The sequence below is a fragment of the Pleurodeles waltl genome, chromosome 11 (genome assembly GCF_031143425.1).
Source record: "Pleurodeles waltl isolate 20211129_DDA chromosome 11, aPleWal1.hap1.20221129, whole genome shotgun sequence".
NCBI lineage: Eukaryota > Metazoa > Chordata > Amphibia > Caudata > Salamandridae > Pleurodeles > Pleurodeles waltl.
The window spans coordinates 969,668,281-969,687,862 of NC_090450.1; the positions used below are offsets into that span (position 1 = coordinate 969,668,281).

The following is a 19,582-nucleotide window of genomic DNA, read 5'->3' on the forward strand; positions in this document are numbered from 1 at the left end:
CTGAATTCCAATGTGTGAATCTATGAAAGATCCAGTGTTGGAGAAGGGATAAAGTTACTCACCTATAACTCCGGTCCTCTTGTAGGGGTTTTCCATGTATTGTCATAAGCACTGAATACTCCCGCCCACGTGCGGGGACCCCAGAGCAGTTCTCCGTTATATCTTTTTAAGTGGAGATTTTCTCCTTTCTTCAGGAAGGCCTGTGAAGACACTTAAGAAAGAGACAGATATTGCAGCCTATATTTGTAGGCTACAAAGTCCAACTTCTTCACCATGAAGTCAGAAAAGGGCCAATACATTGAACATGTAAAATTTAAGTTGTTTTGCAATCAAAATTAATCTCATTCACAAACCCCTTTTTATGATAGAGATGTGTAAGAGCAGGACAGAGTACCCTCATAGGCTGCCATTATAGTGCTAAAACAGAGGCTTTGTCTTCAAGCACCCAGAGACCACCACTATCCCAACATGCTCAGCTGGTGGCAGTTGCTTTAGTTCTTTTTTCCAGCTCCTGCTGACAGGACCCTGACGCATTGAGCTCGTCCTTTTCTATGTTTTTTCACAAAAACATTTTGACAGAAATTGGTAACAACACCTTTAGTCAGCGTCTTTTTACTTTTCCTACCATTTTTGTTAATATTTGACAGAAAATGGAGTTATTTTGACTAATAAAAGGCCTTTATTGTTTGATAAGTGTCCACGCTGTGGCAGGAGAAAGGCCAAAACAGACTGCCATGAGGTCTGTATCATCTGTCTACCTTCTCACCTTCCTGACATCTGCAGGACGTTTTACAGGCAAACTCTATGCAACAGAGAGAAGATTCTCCTTTGAGAGAGAGAAGAGGGATGTTACCAGCAAACACAGCCTTCCTGTGGGGCTTCAGAGCGAGGAGAAGGTCAGTCTTCCAACAGGCTCTTCTCTCTGCTTCCAGTGGATGTGGAAGGTCTGAGAAACATGGTCCAGCCCAGAGAAGACATCACTGCTGGTCAATGCCGAGAGGATCGATGACGAGGCAAGGTATGTCGCTGACATGTTCAGCATCAAAGGCTGGTTCGACATCAAGGAAGAGGCAACACTCGCCATCGATACAACAGTGTCAACTTGAGGGCTAAACGTTGAAGTGAAAGGTGGACGTCAAGGAGTCTATTGCCTTCAAGGAGGGAGAAGAATTTATTCTTCATCTGAGTCATCATCTTCTCTGTTTGTGTTACTATCTCTGTTGCCTCCTCCACCTTCACCACCTCCTCCACCAGCTTTGCCTCCTCTGCCACCTCCACCTTTTCCACCGGTTATTCCTCCGCCTTTACCTCCAGTACCTACAAGTGTGACAACCCCCAGGCCTCGAACACGCTCCCAGTCATGCCACGACTCTCGTCATAGTTGTCACACACCGGGGCTCTCTTCTACTTCGTCAAGAAACTCATATCACTGTCGCAAATCTTACCTTAGGTCAAGGTCACCCTCCCATTGACGGCATACTGATCATTCCTCCTCGTCTGCTAGAGACTATTCGCCAACTTTGTTGCACTGACCACCACCTTGTGTCTATCCGGTTGATGATATTAGTACCTTTCAAGAGGTGCTAGTCCGTTGATCTGCAAATATCAATATACCTACGTCTGTTCCCATACCGTCCACATCGGTAATCTTTCAGACGATTCATCAGGGTACAGCTCCTACTCCATTGCTACCACTGGTCCCAGGTCTCCTCGAACTGGCCTTGCATTTGTTCCTCACTCCACACGTGGCTAAGCCTGCTCCATCTAGGCCTCAACAAACATGCAGGCCACCAGAGCAAGACCCATTATTTCTTCTTTCTGATCCTTCACCTGACACTCATTATTTTGGCAACTAAAAAAAGTCTATTCCACCTCTCCATCATCCTCTTCTCCAGATAAGGAAAATAAAAAAATTAGACTCGGCAGGCCACAAAGTCTGCAGTACATCGGCCACTTCAGTGAAGGCAGCCAGTGCTACAGCCCTCTTCAACAGGTATGACCGAGCACTGTGGGATTCAGTCCAGCATTTCGCTGACCACCTGCCAAAGGACAAAAAAGAATACTTCCTGAAAATAGTCAACGAGTGTGCAGAGGTTTCGAACCAGATTAGAAGTGTTATAAGTGCAGCTGCGGATTCCTCCTTCCTTGCTGCACATGGCTATTGTCATGGAGTCTCTTTGTGGAGGCATGCTTGGCTCAGGATAACATATTTAAAGCCAAAAGCACACCACCACATTCAAAATGTGCCATTATCAGGTTCCACACTGTTTGGCATCCTTGCTGACAATGAGATGGCAAGAATGAAATCTGAAATGGACACATTAAAAGCCTTGGGTCTGGAGAAACCCAGAGAACAGCATAAATCATTCCAACCTTACCAATGTAGGTTTTACCCTCAGAGGGTTTAAACCCCTTATTGGCTTCAGAGTAGATCTCAACAACAAGATCAGAGATACGACCAACCACAGCATAAGCTCTGATCAACAGCCCGCCTAAGGTGGAAACCAAACATCAGCTTCAATACCTTGAGTCCTCCCTTTCCCCTCTTCTGTTATCCACTCCAGTGGGGGGAAGCATTACACTTTGCCTGGAAGAGTGGCAACAAATTACAACAGACACCTGGGTTCTGAATATTGTGCAAAATGGGTACTGTCTCACGTTTACCACCCCACCACCATCCATTCCACCAAAATCATCCACTTCCAATCTCGACTTAGGATAGGAGTCAATATCCTGTTGCAAAAGAAAGCAGTGGAAGCCGTTCCTAAAAGTCTTTACTCCAGGTATTTCCTTGTACCAAAGAAAGACAAGCACACATCAATCAATCAATCAATCAATTTGTTGAGCGCGCTACTCACCCGGTAGGTTCTCCAGACCCATTCTCAAGCTGAAGGTCGCCAACAAGTGGATTTAGAAAGAGAAATTCAGGATGCTGGCTTTACATCAAATATATCGCCAACTTCATCAGGGAGATTGACTTTGCTCCATCGACTTTCACGATACATACTTCAACATTTCCATTGCCAGGAAGCATCAGACATTTCTCAGGTTTCTCGTTGGGCACGACCATTACCAGTATATAGTACTACCATTTGACCTCAAGTCAGCACCCAGAACATTCTTCAAATGCAAGGCTGTAATGGCAGCCCATCGAAGAAAACACTGAATCTTCGCAGTCCTCTCAATCATATTTATCCTGCCAACAACGCAGAACAAGGATGCCTGCGTTGGCGCTAGGCATCAAAGTGTGCACTGGCTGAAAGGACAGGAATGTATCTCGTAAAAGCAGTGCATTCATGCCCTTTCAATTTGGTGTGGTGCAGCACAGCAATAAAACTTGAGGCGCTGCCCTATACCAAACCTCTGTAAATGAGGCCCCTAGTGCATGAAAGTGTGAGAACCCTTCAAGAAGAAGTCCATTGGAATTCAAACCAAGAATTACGCCCCACCACTTTCAAAGGTCACCAACCACCACTGGTTCCCAGTTCTTCTTCACCCGTCACTCCGCCCACATCTCAAGCTTCCATGCAGACCAGACCTACTATTGAAATTCAGAGGCCAAATGGTGCACTCCAATCTCTCCTCCTTGAATTTAGCGACATAGCTCCTGAGATAGTGCAGTATGGACACTTAAACTTGCCATAAGACTGAATGGAGATCCTCAAGGAAGGTAAGCGGCCTTACACTTGCTCCGCTTACGCTTTCAGATGGAAGAGATTTTGCATCTGGTGTTCCTCTAAGAACGTGGACCTGACTACCTGCCAAGAAGATGTGATTCTGCCATACCTTTTACACTTAGCTAATTCTGGCCTGCAATTCGTTTCCGTAAAGGTTCTTCTGGCAGCTCATACTGCCTACAGGAAATGTCTGTCACAATCCTCTTTTTTTTTCCAAATCCCAGTCATAAGGGATTTCTTAAAGGGGTTTTGAAAAAGGTTTTCCCTCCCATTAGACATCCCATGCCTCCTTTGGAACTCAATATAGTGCTTTCTCACCGTATGTGAGATTCCTTTGAACCCATCCATAAGGCTTCCCTACAGCATCTTACGTGGAAAGCAGCTTTTCTGGTAGCAATAACATCAGCGCACTGGGTTAGCGAGATACAAGCACTGTGCTGTCATGAACCATATACTGTCTTTCATTCTAGCAAAGTGATTATGAGAACTCACCGGAAATTCCTCTCTAAAGTAGTGTTGGACGTCCATGTAAACCGGACGATAGCATTGCCTTCTTTCTTTCAGAATCCCTCTACCCCAGCAGAAAGATCTCTGCACTCTCTGGATGTTGTGAGAGTTCTGAAATTTTATCACGATCAAACTAAAGACATCCGTTGAACGGACCAGTTGTTTATTAACTATGATCCAGTACGCACAGGACTGGCCTCCTCTAAACAATCAGTCTCTAGATGGATAGTTTCAGGTATTTTATTGTGCTAACAAAAAGCTAATAAATCACTAGTAGTTAAACCTAAAGCACATTCTACAAGATGGAAACTTGCTACTGCTGCCTTACTGCGTAACATCCCAATTCCAGAATTTTGCAAGGCAGCTACCTGGAATTCAGTACATACTTTCAATAAACACTACTGCCTAGACTCGGAAGCTACAGCAGGTGCTCAAGTAGGGCAGGCTTCCCTCAGAGATCTGTTTGCCTAACCTGCTGAGGGGTTCCGCTGTCTTCTCCACCCTGGTCTACAAGGATGGCCTTGCTACTCTATTCAGTGTTTGACTACACATGCAAATCCCCTGTGAGAGAAGGAATAGTTTCTTACCTGTAACTCCTGTTCTCTCGTAGAGGTATTTCCATCATAAGTCATAAGCAACCTTCCTACCTCCACAGTGGAATGGACAAGAGGTATCCTTACAATCTTCAAAGGATGGACATAGCCTTCAACAAAACTGGAGCAACTGCCACCAGCTGAGCATGTTGGGATACTGGTGGTCCCTGGATTCTTAAAGGCACAGCCTGTGTTTTAGCCATATAATGGCAGCCTATGAGGCTACTCTGTCCTGCTCTTCCTCATCTCTATCACAAAAAAGGGGTTTGTGAAGGAGATTTATTCTGTTTGTAAAACAGAATACATTATACATGTTGAATATATTGTCACTTTTTTGACTTCATGATGAAGAATTTGGCCATTGTAGCTTACATAAAGGCTGCATTATCTCTCTTTCTTAAGTGTATTTATAGGCTTTCCTGAAGAAAGGCGAAAATCTCCCCATAAAAAGATATACTGAAGAACTGCTCTGGGGTCCCGCACATTGGCAGGATTAATCAGTGCTAATGACTTAGGGGGTCATTCTGACCCTGACGGTAAAATCCGCCAGGGCCAACGACCGCGGGAGCACCGCCAACAGGCTGGCGGTGCTCCCATGGGCATTCTGACCGCGGCGGTACAGCCGCGGTCAGAAACGGAAAACCGGCGGTGTACCGCCGGTTTCCCGCTGCCCTGGGGAATCCTCCATGGCGGCGCAGCTTGCTGCTCCGCCATGGGGATTCCGACCCCCATACCGCCATCCTGTTCCTGGCGGTTTTGGCCGCCAGGAACAGGATGGCGGTATGGGGTGTCGTGGGACCCCTGGGGGCCCCTGCAGTGCCCATGCCAATGGCATGGGCACTGCAGGGGCCTTTGTAACAGGGCCCCACAAAGATTTTCAGTGTCTGCCATGCAGACACTGAAAATCGCGACGGGTGCAACTGCACCCGTCGTACCCCTTCCACTCCGCCGGCTCCATTCGGAGCCGGAATCCTCATGGAAGGGTGTTTCCCGCTGGGCTGGCGGGCGGCCTTCTGGCGGTCGCCCGCCAGCCCAGCGGGAAACCCAGAATACCCGCGGCGGTCTTTTGACCGCGCAGCGGTATTCTGGCGGTTCCAGCCAGGCCGGCGGCTTCCGCCGTCGGCCGGGGTCAGAATGACCCCCTTAATATGGAAATACCCCTACAAGAGAACAGAAGTTACAGTTAAGAAACTATTACTTTTCCAGCATTTGTATCTTTCATAGATTCTCATGCAGCCCACCCACCTCCTCTTGTCATGAGGCTTAAAGTCATAATGGTAATGTACGCATGATGTAGAAAATCTGATGGTTGGAAGCCTCAGGCAGGTGCACAGCTTGATGAGGTGGTTTCTGATTGGCTGAACTTTGGGTCATGTATGATGAGGTGAATAGGAAGGAAATGTTTAGATGTAAGGCAGTGTAAATGGGTGAATGGGTACATTGCCGTGTTGACATTGTTACAGACGGCTCCCAGTTTGATGACAGGGATGACTTCAGGCATGTGAATCTATGAAAGATATCAATGCTGGAGAACAGGAGTTACAGCAGAGTAGCTTTACTCCTTACTAAAATCCAGCAAAGAGAAGGGACTTTCTCGTCCTTTATTTCGACATCCCATTACAAAGAATCAGAAATCCCCACATAGATGTGAGCATTCAAACACTTAAGGGAAGGCCTTTATCCTCATCAATTAGGCTATTGGTTGACTTTCTTCCTAATTCCGTATCGCCTTTGTTATTGAACACCTACATTTCGAAATAACCGTTGTCTTTTAGAGATTGAAATTACTTTTCAACATTTTGTAGTTGGCATAGGGCAAGCCCTGTCAAAGCTTGCTTGGCTGTCACAAAGGCAGTGACAAGGGCAGATCATTCTTCTCAAGCTATGGTTTGACTGCAACTTCTCTTTTTAGTGTTGTGTTGCACAAGACCTGCAAAGCAGTGAATGTTTAGCTCAGTAGACTTTACTACAATTATTTCTTTGCAAGATCAACTGCTCATTTCAATCACGTGGTGCTGAATTACCTTCTCTCCCCCTGAACCCAGGTAAGTACAGTATGCTTTTCATAAGAGCTTATGAATCTAGGATGTATTCAGTGCTGTAGAAGAGTAACCATAGTTCTTAGGGATTATATTTTTAATAGATTTATATGAAACCCATCTTCCCTTCCTTTTGTTGCTGAAATTATTTATGTGCCCTATATGCCGCTTAATATGATTCAGATGGATTCCATAGAAGAAGCTAGAGATGGCCACTCAGTTCATGCCTCAAAGTCCAAAGTGGCTACTAAATACTTCTATTTGTATAACTGATGAGTCCAGACTGATTCTGATAAATATTGAAAGGAATATATGAAATATGCCAATGCAGTGTAAATATAGTGATTGGCAAGTAATTAAATATTTTCTTTTCTCACTCACATAGTTCATGAGGGAGATGGCTGGTGCCTGGCAAATGACAGTGGAGCAGAAATTCGGCCTATTCTCAGCAGAACCGAAGGAAGCAGATCCCTTGGCTGCTTCAGAAGAAAGTCAGCCAAAGCCTTGTCCCCCAGAAGTGACCCCTCATTACATTTGGATTGATGTAAGTAATATATGGTGAGCAGAGACTCATCTGAGTAAATACCAGCAGTTCCTGTTATTGTTGTCCATATTGCCTCACCAACTGTGGAACATTAAGCTCTTTACCACATCACAGGTTGGATGGTAGCTCCTGTTGGCAGTGACTGGCTGCATCTTCAGTTGAACACCAGAATTTGTTTGCGAAATGTTTTCTATCAGTGACTTTTAATGTGCACCTAAGAAACTTACAGCTCAATAGGAATGAATGACAGCACGTTTGAGATTAGAAAGTGGACATGACCGTTCGTATGTTTTTAGATCGCATGTCTCTGCACATGCAGCCATATAGGATCTACAGGATAGATATATGTTCCATCCAGGCTCTGCACATCAGTTTGTCTCTACAGCCGGTGACAATCTGACTCATCGACTCTATTATTTATGTTTCTCTGCGTTCTTTCTGTCTGTTGCCTCTTTTTGGTCTGCGCCTATTTTCCTTACCAACCAATTGCCTTTTTCTCAAGGAGATAACGAACCTTTAGAAGTGTGTGTCTCAGTCTAACTGTGTACTGTGGCGTGTCTCAGTTATTTGTTTCTGTTTCTTTTCTACGTGTGTATGGCTTTTCGCATTGGCCAGGATTATTGGACACCAAAATATATGCCATATTTAAGATGACTATTTGATGTTTCTCTTCTTTCCTCTGATCATTTCTTACCTGATCTTTTTAACACAGTTTCTAGTTCAGAGATTTGAAATTGCCAAATACTGCAGCTCGGACCAGATTGAGATCTTCTCCAGTCTTCTACAGCGATCTCTGTCGTTGAACATAGGCGGTGCCAAAGGCAGCATGAACAGACATGTGGCAGCCATTGGCCCCCGTTTCAAGTAAGTGCTCTTTTGCTTCTAAATACGAGTCTTACTAACGATTTAGTTGTAGTGTCCTGCTCCTTAACTTTAACAGTATGTGTGGTAGTGGCAGTTACTGTGCGTACCAGAGTTACAAGTTTTGCAGCTAACACCGCACCACCGCAACTTTCGTTAGGTAAATTGCAGCAAATTAACCTGGGGAAAAATGTCCCTTATCTACCGGAACATGCAGACTTTGGGGCAGCAAAATCCACATAGTATGCTCCAGATATTCTCCAAATAGTGGGAATAGATTATATTTATTGCACCCAATAAATTTAAACCAGAGTCGAGTTCTGTAGGTTGTGACAAATATAGCACTAATCACCAGACAACCCATGATGTTTGAATTGCATCAGTCAGCAAATTATGTGACTTTATCACAATAGCGGGAAAAGTTTAAAGCTGAACCTTTTCTTATGGATATTTCTAACTGAAGATTCCTCATCTTCTCAATTCCTCCAGTTGCCAGACTGCATGAGGAAACTTTTAGAGTAATTTCTGCAAATCTCCAGTAAATGCTGCGTTCAGACTCTGCAACAACCGGCCCCTGCCTCCAGAAAAGACAGAATGTAGCAGTTGTAGACACCACCCCAGCACCCGGATGTCAGTTCCTTTTTTTCTTCACCCTTCAACTCAAATCCAGAGTTTCACTCTTGAACTTTGTTCACCGACTTCCAAAAAGGTGTTTCAATGGCACTGTACTAGAGATATCGTCTGTGAAAACTAGTCTTGAAAACCATGCTGCACCTGCAGGAAACACATGCCATTTATGGGTCTCTATGATGTTTCCGGTGTCTTGGATCCAAACATGATTCAAAGTCATGTGACAAATGCTCCATTTTTTTTTTTTTTAAATCTGTTTATTAAACATAACATTCACATACCAGTACATTGGCTGTTTACAATTTATCGAATTATTTGCTCGCATAAATAATCTTGCACAGCCTCTTTGCATATTAACTGGTATGAAAGAGAAAGAGAAAAATCAAATTATAAACAAACATAAGATAATGCCAACAGAGCAAGAAAAAAGGAAACATACAGCTTAAATACTGTGCGGCAACTACTTGCCGAATATCAATGCAGCTAAGCACGACCAATGTCATTGATAATATTTGCAACCTCAAGCCGAGGTAGGGAGAGGCTAGAGGAAGGAATGCAGCTAATATATGTAAGTGTGTTTAGATCGAAGGACAGAGGTGGGGCAAGGATTGTGTTTTGTGGGGTTCAGCTGGATGCTGAGCCTACTTGGCATTGATCGGACTGGGTTTGACCTGCATAGAGTCTTGTACGCAGTGGAAACAGCCTGGTTTGTTAGGTTAATACTTTGAGGATTAGAATGAGAGTGTCAGCAATGTCTATAATTAAGATTGAGGCAGTTCAAGTATCCTGCTGAGCGTATCCACCTTGCTGTAAGATTTGTGTATGTTGCACTATTCACGGGGGGTGCAGGTCGTCACGCGCTTCTATTGCCACCACAAAGGTATTCCAGACTTCAGGGCCCACTTCGATGAGACCTTTACGTTGCAATAGATTAAGTGTCTGCGCCTCGGCCTGCGAGCGACTATGTAAGTCGCGCAGCCAAACCGAATGGGACGGAACATGTGGAGCCTTCCAATGGGTTGCAATCAGACGTTTGAAAACAACAAACGCTAAGTCTATGAATCTGTGTGTCTGTTTATCTCCCTTAGTGCGGTGACGTATGCCCAGTAAGCAGGACTCTGGTATGGGGGATAATGCGAGGGATGAAATGTCTGCTGTAACGTTTGTAACTCGGTGCCAGGCTGAGTTTATTGAGTGACAACTCCAAACCATGTGGTAAAAGTCAGCTGCCGGGGTAGCACATCTTGGGCACGACGGAGTTGTGTTCGGGTATATTCTTAGAATGCGGGCTGGGGATAAATAAGCATGGTGAATATAATTAAATTGGGTATAGCGTAAGCGAGGATTACGGGATATTGATTTGATTGTTGCAAGAGCTGCGGTCCAGGTTTTTAGTGGTAATGGCGTAGGAAGGACCATGTCCCAGCGTGCTTTAGCGTGCAGCAGGGTAGTGCAAACTGCTGCTAATAATATTTTGTATATTTTAGTTATGGTACCTTTTGCGCTACCTATTGTAAGGATAGTAGTGAATAATGGGGACTCAGGGGGTGCATTATTGCCGAGGCCCCAGGTCTTGTTTAGCAGTCGTTTAATGGCGCTGTATGTCAAAAAGGCCCCATTGTGCATCACCCCGGCAGACACCAGTTCCGTAAAGGAGTACAGCGCGGAATGGGAGTATAGATCGCCCACCTTCAGTGTATTTATATCCCGTGTGTTATGATGTATTGAAATAATTTGGGTGCCCGGCAATTGAAACAACGGTATCAAGGGTGAGTAAGGGGGGGAGGGGGACTTGCCATGGACATATCTGTACCAGCAAAAGCGAGCTGCTTCCATCAGTATGTGTTTCGAGGGTAAGGAGTGAGGGGTAGACAACAATGTGAGCAGCAGCCCCTTGGGGGCCATACAGGACTGCAGCAGTGCGCCCTCAGCGGAAGGGGCATCATGCAGCCATCCAGCCAGCCACGACAGTTGAGCGGCCGCGTAGTATCTTTCGAGGTTAGGCATGCCCAACCCGCCCATTTCCTGCGGATGTTGTGTTATGGTCAACGCTACTCTACGTCTATCTTTGCCCCAGAGTAGGTCGGTTAATATTGAATGTAATTTATTAAAGAAGGAGCGTGGCAGGCACACTGGCAGGGCAGTAAAATAATATAGGAACCTCGGGAGGATAATCATCTTGGTTATTGCTACCCGGCCCAACGGGGATAAAGGGAGTGAGCTCCAGAAAGGTATCGAGCCGCGAGTGGATCTCATCACTCTGTCAATATTGCCCTCTTTTAAATCTGTAACAGAGTGGTAAATCTGCACCCCGAGGTACTTAATGGTTGTATATGACCACGGTAGTTTATATTGCGGAAGTGTTATATGCGCATCAGTCGGAATGGAGATAAGAGGGAAAATACTGGATTTGGACCAGTTGACGTGAAGTCCAGAGGCTAGGGCGAAGGAGTCCAGCAATTTCAGCACCTCTGACATGGAGGTAGAATGATTACGCAGATAAATCAGGGCATCATCTGCATATAGAGATATGATATGATAGGTGTTAAATTCCGGGATACCCCACATATGCGCGAAGCTACGCAGTTTGATTGCCAGTGGCTCCATGGCAATGGCAAACAGCAAGGGGGATAATGGGCAACCCTGTCTGGTGCCTCTACTTATGGCAAATGCTTCGGAGATAATGCGACCATTTTTTACACGTGCTGTGGGCTTAGAGTACAGCGTCCTGATCCAGTTTATGAAGCCAGGTCCGAAGCCGAACGCCCTGAGTGTGCAAATAAGATAATTCCAGCTTAGTGTATCAAACGCTTTTTCAATATCTAGGGAGAGGGCGACCGCTTCGGTGTTCGTGTTGTTATGCATTATATGAAGCAGTCTCCTAATATTTAGGAAGGTGCTCCTGCCGGGGATAAAGCCGGACTGGTCTTGATGTATCAGACTCGGTAGGTAGGGGAGGAGCCTATTCGCTAATATTTTCCCTAGTAATTTGCAGTCTGTGTTTAGGAGGGAGAGCGGTCTGTATGATTTAACATCAAGTGGGTCTCGACCAGCTTTTGGAAGGACCACTATTAAAGCTTCGCGCAAAGAGTCTGGCATTTGCAAATTATGGTACGCCTCATTGAACACTTCAACGAGCGGGGGCAGGAGATGACTCGCATGAGAGTTAAAATATTCCACCGGGAGTCCATCCGATCCGGGGGTTTTACTGCGCGCCATTTGTGCCAAAGCTGAGCGCAGTTCTTCAATGGTAATGGGGCCATCTAGAATATGGGTGTTATCGAGGATAAGTTGGTTTTGAGAGACAAGTTGTAGTGTATCAGTTAGGTGTGATTCCGGCGGAGGGGGAGGAGACGTATAAAGTGTACGATAATATGTGAAAAAGGCTTCATTAATGCCAGACTGAGTGTTAACGATAACGTTGGGGTTTAAACGTATCGCGCCGATAGGTGTTGGCTGTGAGGGCTGTCGAGTCAGCCAAGCCAACAATCTACCGGACCTGTCTCCTTCAGCGTGCTGTCTTGTTATATAATGTCTGTAGTCATGTTTGCCTAGCCTAGTATCTGCTTCGCTATGAGCGGCCCTGAGCGAATTCAGTGTTGTTAGTATGGACTCGTCCCCAACAACCGCAGCCTCCGCATTACGGATTTTTACCTCTAATGTTTGTAGCTCTTTAGTGAGTACTTTTCTCACCCCTACCGTGGCTGCAAGGCAGTGTCCCCTTATCACCACTTTGTGGGCATCCCACTCTATAGAGCGGGATGATGACGAGTTTTTATTTAGCAGGAAATAATCAGCTAATATTTTAGCTATCTCTGTTTGAAAGGGGGGATCTAAAAGGGCTTCCGGCTGTAAACGCCACGTCGGTATGCGGGTGTGCATGTGACCCCAAGCTATTGTTACACATAAAGGATTATGATCTGATATAGTGCGCGCTAAGTATTCAGATCCGCACACCTTCTGAATCACTGTTGCAGATACAAAAACCATATCTATTCTGGTATACAGCTTATGTACAGGGGAATAATAAGAGTATTCCCGTTGGGCAGGATGGGCCGTCCTCCATACTTCGCTCAGGCCATTGTTTAAAGCCCAGCTTGCTAGTGCTTGAGAGGCACGATTGGAAGGAGCTGAGGTAAGCGGGGGGAACGAGCGGTCCTTTTGAGTGTCTAAGACACTGTTAAAGTCTCCTCCCCAAACGCATTCCAACGTAGGGTCATTAAGGTTGCCGGTTGAAAGTGTAGATAGGAAATCTCGCTGGTCTACATTTGGGGAGTACAGTGCAACTAGGGCTAAAGGGGATCCATCTAGTATGCCCTCAACTATCACGTGGCGACCATTTGAGTCACATTGTGTGCGAGACACGGTGAATGGAACCCCGGGGGCGATCCAAATCGCTACCCCGCGGGCAAATGATGAAGAAGTTGTGCCATGCAATTGCCCCTTCCATTTTGAGCGTGTGTTTTCTAGCGTAGCTTTAGAGAGATGTGTTTCTTGCAATAGTGCTATATGTATCTGATGTCTCTTAAGAAAGGCGTAAACTCTCTGACGCTTCCGTGAGGTTGCCATGCCTCTAATATTCCATGTGAGCACTTTGTATTTTGCTATACTCTGATGAGTTTGAGTGGCCATGATATTGTTGTGGTTTTCGTATGCCCAAGGGAATGATTGCCTGCTGACCATGACACAAAAACATTGTGACATGCGCACACTAAGGTTGGGCGACCCACACCAGCGACATTGCGAGCTGCAGTCCTATTGCTATGATAATCATGACATGTACATTTGCTGCTGCATTTGCAATTAACTAACATGTGATAAAACCAACGATTAAATAAAAGGGAGCACACTAAAACAACACACAATAACAACTGAATTGAAAAATAGAAATCTATTCCAGCATTTGCTGGCATGAGAGAATGGTCCATATGGAGCAGGGGGGTGTCGGGCAGCATTGATACAGAGTCTAGGGTTTACCTTGCCCTGTTCACTTGTGGTGAAGAGTGTGCCGCCCAGGGGCACAATCGAATCACGCGGCGTAGCAGGTGGATGCCGATGGCGCTCAGAAGGAGGTGTAATAGTATTATGATACTGTCCACGATCTGTAAGAACCAGTAGGGCCCAGCTGTTTAGCAGATATCATCTGCTGTGCGTGGTGTGAGGGTAGGGCCACGTGTGGATTCAGCTGAGTCAGAGTTTGCATCCTGTTCCTGCTCAACGTCCGCTTGTGTAGAGGAGGCAGTAGGTGACGCGTTAACAAATCTGGATGTGGCTCGCAAAAGTCGGGAGCGTTCAGTTTGCGCTTGTTCAGGCGAGGGCTTCGCGCCTTGTTTCTTGCGCTGTCTGCGACCTGACGTGGAGGAGGGTCTATCGGCTCCCAGAGCAATTGTGTCTAATGGATCGGCTAGCCCCTTGGCATGTAGCCAGGTCCAGGCGTCCTCTGGAGAGGTAAAAAAGAGTGTGCGAGTGTCATCTTGTATCCGGAGTCTGGCAGGGAACAACAGCGCATACTTGATGTTGTGTTTTCGGAGACACGCCTTAACATGGTAGAAAGAGTTGCGTTTCTTCTGTACTTCTGCTGTAAAATCTGGGTAGGCTGTAATCACACCATCTTCGAAGCTTACCGGGCCAGATTTGCGAAATAACTGTAGGATAAGATCTCTGTCACGGTAATTAAGGAGTCTTACTATAAGCGGACGTGGTTGGGAGCCAGGAGGGGGAGGCCTGGCAGGGATCCTGTGTGCTCTTTCGACAGAAAAGAACTTCGGGATATTATCCTTCAGAATAGTATCAGTAAGCCATTTCTCTATAAATAGTTCAGCACTAAGGCCCTCGGCACGCTCGGGGAATCCCACCATACGGATATTGTTGCGGCGAGATCTACCTTCTGCATCCTCAGCTCTGCGTTTTAAAGAGTCCACCTCTGTCGATAAGTGAACTAGTTGCGATTGGAGATCTTTCACCGAGCGGGGGATAGCCACAGTATCTCTTTCAAGTTCCGATACCCTATCAGCTAGTGCGTGTTGGTCAGTGCGAAGTATGTTAAGATCTTCTGTCACCGAACCTATTTTAGCTTCCAGAGTAATTTTAGTGTCTAGAATGGCTTGTAGTATCTTTTCGAATTGTGATGTGTGTGATTGTAGGGTCAATTCTAGTTTCTGAAGTGCCACTTGTGTGTTGGCGTAGGGCTCTGAGGAGGATGAGGTGGCGTGTTCCATCTTGCCCAGAGGTGCACGTGGGGTTTTTGGTTTGACCATTTGGCAAGTACAGGAGCTCTTAGACGTTAGCGTGCTGAGAAAACGCGAAGCAGTATGCACGATCTAGTCAAGTGTCACACCAGTTCGAGCCTAGACGTTGAAAAGGAGCAAGGCCAGGAACAAGCAAGGCTTTGGATGGTATTTTTGCTATCACTTGTGTCACTTAATAATGACAGGGCTGGTATGAATTTATAAGACTGGTGGAATAGGGAGCAATACGCTGTGCATTGTGACAGAAGTTACAGCAACACATGGGAACTAGTGTCCCAAGAGGGATGATTCATGCGCGTGCGCACTACCACACGGTAACTGTCATCGATAGGCACTTCCCTTATAAACAGCCAGGTCCATTATGTGTTTACCCCTCTCCCAGATAGCTGACTTCCTAATGCCTCAGTCTCCCAGAAGTGAAGCACGGGCCAATGCAGGACAAGGATACGTACAGTAGGGGCTGCGGCTGTGGTCCCCTGTGCTGGTGTAGCAATCCGCATTGATTCAGTGCGTTTAATTGGCCACAATTTATCATCCAACGTGGCCTGCGACACTGGAGCCAGTTATTTAGTGAGTCTGTTTTCCCGGACTGCTCTGTGCAGGGAGCAGGGATGCCACAGGTCGATGCTGCCCCACAGCGATAACACAGAGTGAGTTTACAGGGTGCGCGCCCCAGTGCGACGCGCCATTGCACAGCGCCACCCACGCGCCAGCGGGCCTTTTATGGCAGAGTTAGGCACTATTGTTTGCAAAAGATGCAGAGGTGTTACGTATTGGCCGCCGCCTGTTGGGCCTGTTGATACGATGGATTAATCAGTAGCCAGAGCGCGGGGCGCTATGCAGCTATGGGTGGGCAGAGGAAACCAGAACATCCACACCGGCTTCTCATCTCGATGATTATGGTGCGGGGGAGGGCCTACCTTGACAGGATTCGGCCCCTGAGGGGCTTCGCCGCAGTGAATAAAATAAATTCCAGCCAGCACAGTTCTGCGTAGAGTTCCCAATGGCGCCTTCCGTGCATGCGGCGCAATCCCCAGGCCACACCAACAGGAGGCGTGTTCCGTGCAGTACGACCTCCAGGACGGCCGCGGAACGGTGTGTTACCGCAGGACAGCAGGAGAGTCACAGTACGGGAAGCCCCATTCACCGGGTGTAAAACAGGTAAGCCTGCTCCGGCAGGGCTTATCTCGCTAAGATGGCGCTGTACCGTAGGTGGCCTGGACGGCACCGCCCCTCCAGAGCGCGCACCCCGGCGCCTCTCCCCACCGGGTAAAAACGAAGGTGCTATGTCGCCTCAGCATAACGCGAACCCGTGTTCTGGGACCGGGTCGCGGGTGGTTCCATGTAGCGCTCGCCGCGAGCGCGTTGTCTGCAGCGCGATCACGGCCTCAATCCAGCCGATCGCCAGCCATGCGAGTAGCGCGTCTCCGGCCGCGATTAACGATGCCGCCCCCGGGCAGCCCTCTTAGCGGCAGTCGGACCCGCTCTCGGGGGGGCCCGGGCGCCTCCAACAGGATAATTTACCGGGCCAGGGATCGGAGCTGCAGTTTATGCTGCCGCTCCGGTCGCCATCTTGGCCACGCCCCATGTGACAAATGCTCCATGATCCATCTGAAGGCCATGAGGGAGTGGGAAGTGAAGTTCTAAATCGCTGAGCACAAGAAACGGTCAGACTCCAAATCACCAACCTGTTCACCTCTTCAAGTCCTGGTCAAGGTTCCTAGTTTTGTGTAAATCTAAGATGAAGCCCAAAGGCAAACCTTGGTGCAAAGGCAGATGGGAGGCCTCCCCCTTCATGGAGAAAACATGTAGTCAGAAGTCGAAAGGCATGTTCCTGGATCTGACCCCAATGATGATGTTGGTTCCAACAAGTTCAACAAGATCTCAGCCTATGTTGCTTTATGAGTTTACTAAGGGGAAAGCCAGTGATGTTTGAGGACTTTCCAGCAGTTCTTCTGCCCGTGCTTTCTATGACACCTTGAGGTCTTATTCAACTGACTCTCAGGTCCCGTACAAGACTTTAGGTTGCTTTAAATGACAGGGATAGTGAAAAGGACAACTTATTGCCTCAGCACTACACTGGTGATGGACTGTATGTCGACCTCCAAAATGCTAAATGTCTTGACACTTTACTTGAGTTACATATTGTACTGAGAGCACATTCTTGCCCACTGTAAGAAATTAGATTATTATTTAGAGTGGGTGTTCACCCACCTCAAGAAATAATCACATCATTGTCAGGGTGAGACTTCAAAGTCACTAAATTAACCTAAGATCAGTCCCCTGGTAGCTATGGCACAGAGCATACAGGCTTAACTTATGGCAGTCGGTAAAGTATTATGCAGTACCAAAACAGTATTTAATTCAAAATGTAAAATAATGAAAATCCCAAACCGAAGTAGAAAAATAGAGTATAGTTTAACAAACAAAATGACAAAAGGCCAAAAAGGGATATTAATTTTTAAAGTTTAAATTAGAAATAGAGCCAAAAAAGCACAAAGCTCCAGTGACAGTCAATGCCCATGATTGACCAGGACCTAGGTGCAATTTGAGGCCAACTGTGATTTACACCTGTCCGATACACCAACAAGGTTCATCATGGTCAAAGATTTACCTTCTGACTTAGGGCCTGATTTAGAACGCAGCAGATGGGTTAGTCTGTCACAATGGTGATGGATATCATGTCATCTGAAATATGAATCCTATATGATGTAATGGGATTTAGATTTTGGCGGACGTAACCCGTCGGCCCTTAGTCTCTTAAGTCACTGCCAACCACAGGAGTACACTTCTGTGGCCATCATGAGCTTGAGTGAGGCACTTAGGAGGCTCACACACAGAATGTCAGGCAGAGACCAACAGCAGGGTTCTTTCCAGGTCCAGTCGCCACTGGTCAGCTGGATATGTCCAGGTAAAGGCTTCTTGCATCTTGTTGTCATCCTTGTGGTCACCTAGGACGTTAGCCATCTGACCCTTGGTGTCTACAGCAGGCCTAAAAACATTGTGTCAGGTCAAATCCAAGATGACAAAAGTCTTTGGCCACACTAAGCTTGGGCTCTGAGGCTGGGGATGTGGGTGGGGAAGGTACTGTGGTAATCATAGTGTCCTCCCACTTTTTAACACTAAAATCCAGTTGGAGTAGGCACTGTAGCCACAACTTACCCAGAGACAGACGTCTGGTAGGACAAAAGCAGGGTCCTTCAGCAGTGATACAGACAATACACAAACATTGTCTTAGCATCCTGTTCTCTCCCTTTCAAGTGTGCCTCAAGTGTTACACTTGACACTGCACTATCAAAAACAGGCCCAGAGAGGCCTCTGGTCTTGGCTTGAGCAAAAACATCACTCCAGTCTTCTGCAGCTGAATGCCATCCGGTTTGTTCTCAAGGACTTTCTGACTTCCATCAAGGGCAGTCCTGTACAAATCCTAACGGACAAAACAATTGTCGTCTGGTACTACAACAAGCAGGACAGTGTGCGGTCACTTGTGCTGTGCCAGGAGGCACTGAGGCTATGGAGCTGGCTGAATTTCCTTTATTGTTTGCCATCTGGCGTAGTCTCTAAATGCCAGAGCAGACAGGCTCAGCAGGCACCATCTAGCCAAACATAAGTGGTGTCTCTGTTCAGGAGTTCTGGCATGTTAACCCAGTATAATGTACTTTCTGTAGATTGTTTTGCTACCTCGGGGAAGGCTCATTGTCAAGTGTTTTGAACTCTAGAGTTTCTGCCCCCCCCCGGTTGTTTGGGAGTCATGTTTCACCTACCATTGAATTCTGGTCTCCTTTATATGTTTGTGCCTCTGACTTTGCTTTGCCAGGGTGCGGAGGAAGGTCAAGATGGACTAGGCCCAGGTTATCCTGATAGCCCCGTACTAGGTCAAGTGGGTGTGGTACTGAGCACAGTCTGTTGACTTTTCAGGAGGATCTGCTCTCTTAACAACTGGGCATGGTTTTACACCAGAATCCCCCCAGCCTACATCTTCATGCATGGCAATTGAGCGGAGCCAGCTGAGCGGTTTTGATCTGCCTAATGAGTAGTGGATATCATTTTGCCAGCTTTAATGTCCCTGACCCTTAAAACTGCTCGCCTTATTGTGGTTACTTCTACACACTGTGTAAGAGACTGACAGGTGCTATCAATGGAACCACAGTATTTCACTTTCTTTTCAGACAAGCTGGTGCACCAGACTCGAGCTTCAGCTCTCTGTGGGACATTCCATCATGCTTGTATTTCTCCACTTCACTTTAAGGAAAGCAGAGCTTTCAGTGGTGGGACCTCAGGTGGGCCATTAGCTTTTACAATGATCAGACTTATCAGCACAGAGTGGATGACCAACGTTTGTGGGATTCTCAGGTACTAAGAAGGGAAAGCAAGTCCAGAAAGGGATCTTTATTCAGATTGTGCATTTTTGCATAATGATGTGCTATGCCTTGGCCAAAAGGAGCATCCTGAGAGCCTTCAGGCCAATTCTACAGAGCCAAGG

The 19,582-nt window shown here is 46.6% G+C and overlaps 1 protein-coding gene across 2 annotated transcripts in view; it reads left to right on the forward strand.

Annotated features, from left to right (window-relative positions):
* The window catches only part of PI4KA (phosphatidylinositol 4-kinase alpha), a 520,678-nt gene that overhangs the window by 375,539 nt on the left and 125,557 nt on the right, over positions 1-19,582 (forward strand). For both annotated transcript variants that reach the window (XM_069215218.1, XM_069215217.1), the window contains 2 exons: positions 7,202-7,360; positions 8,073-8,224. In XM_069215218.1, the coding sequence (XP_069071319.1) occupies positions 7,202-7,360; positions 8,073-8,224 (311 nt within the window). The remainder of the gene's footprint in view (positions 1-7,201; positions 7,361-8,072; positions 8,225-19,582) is intronic.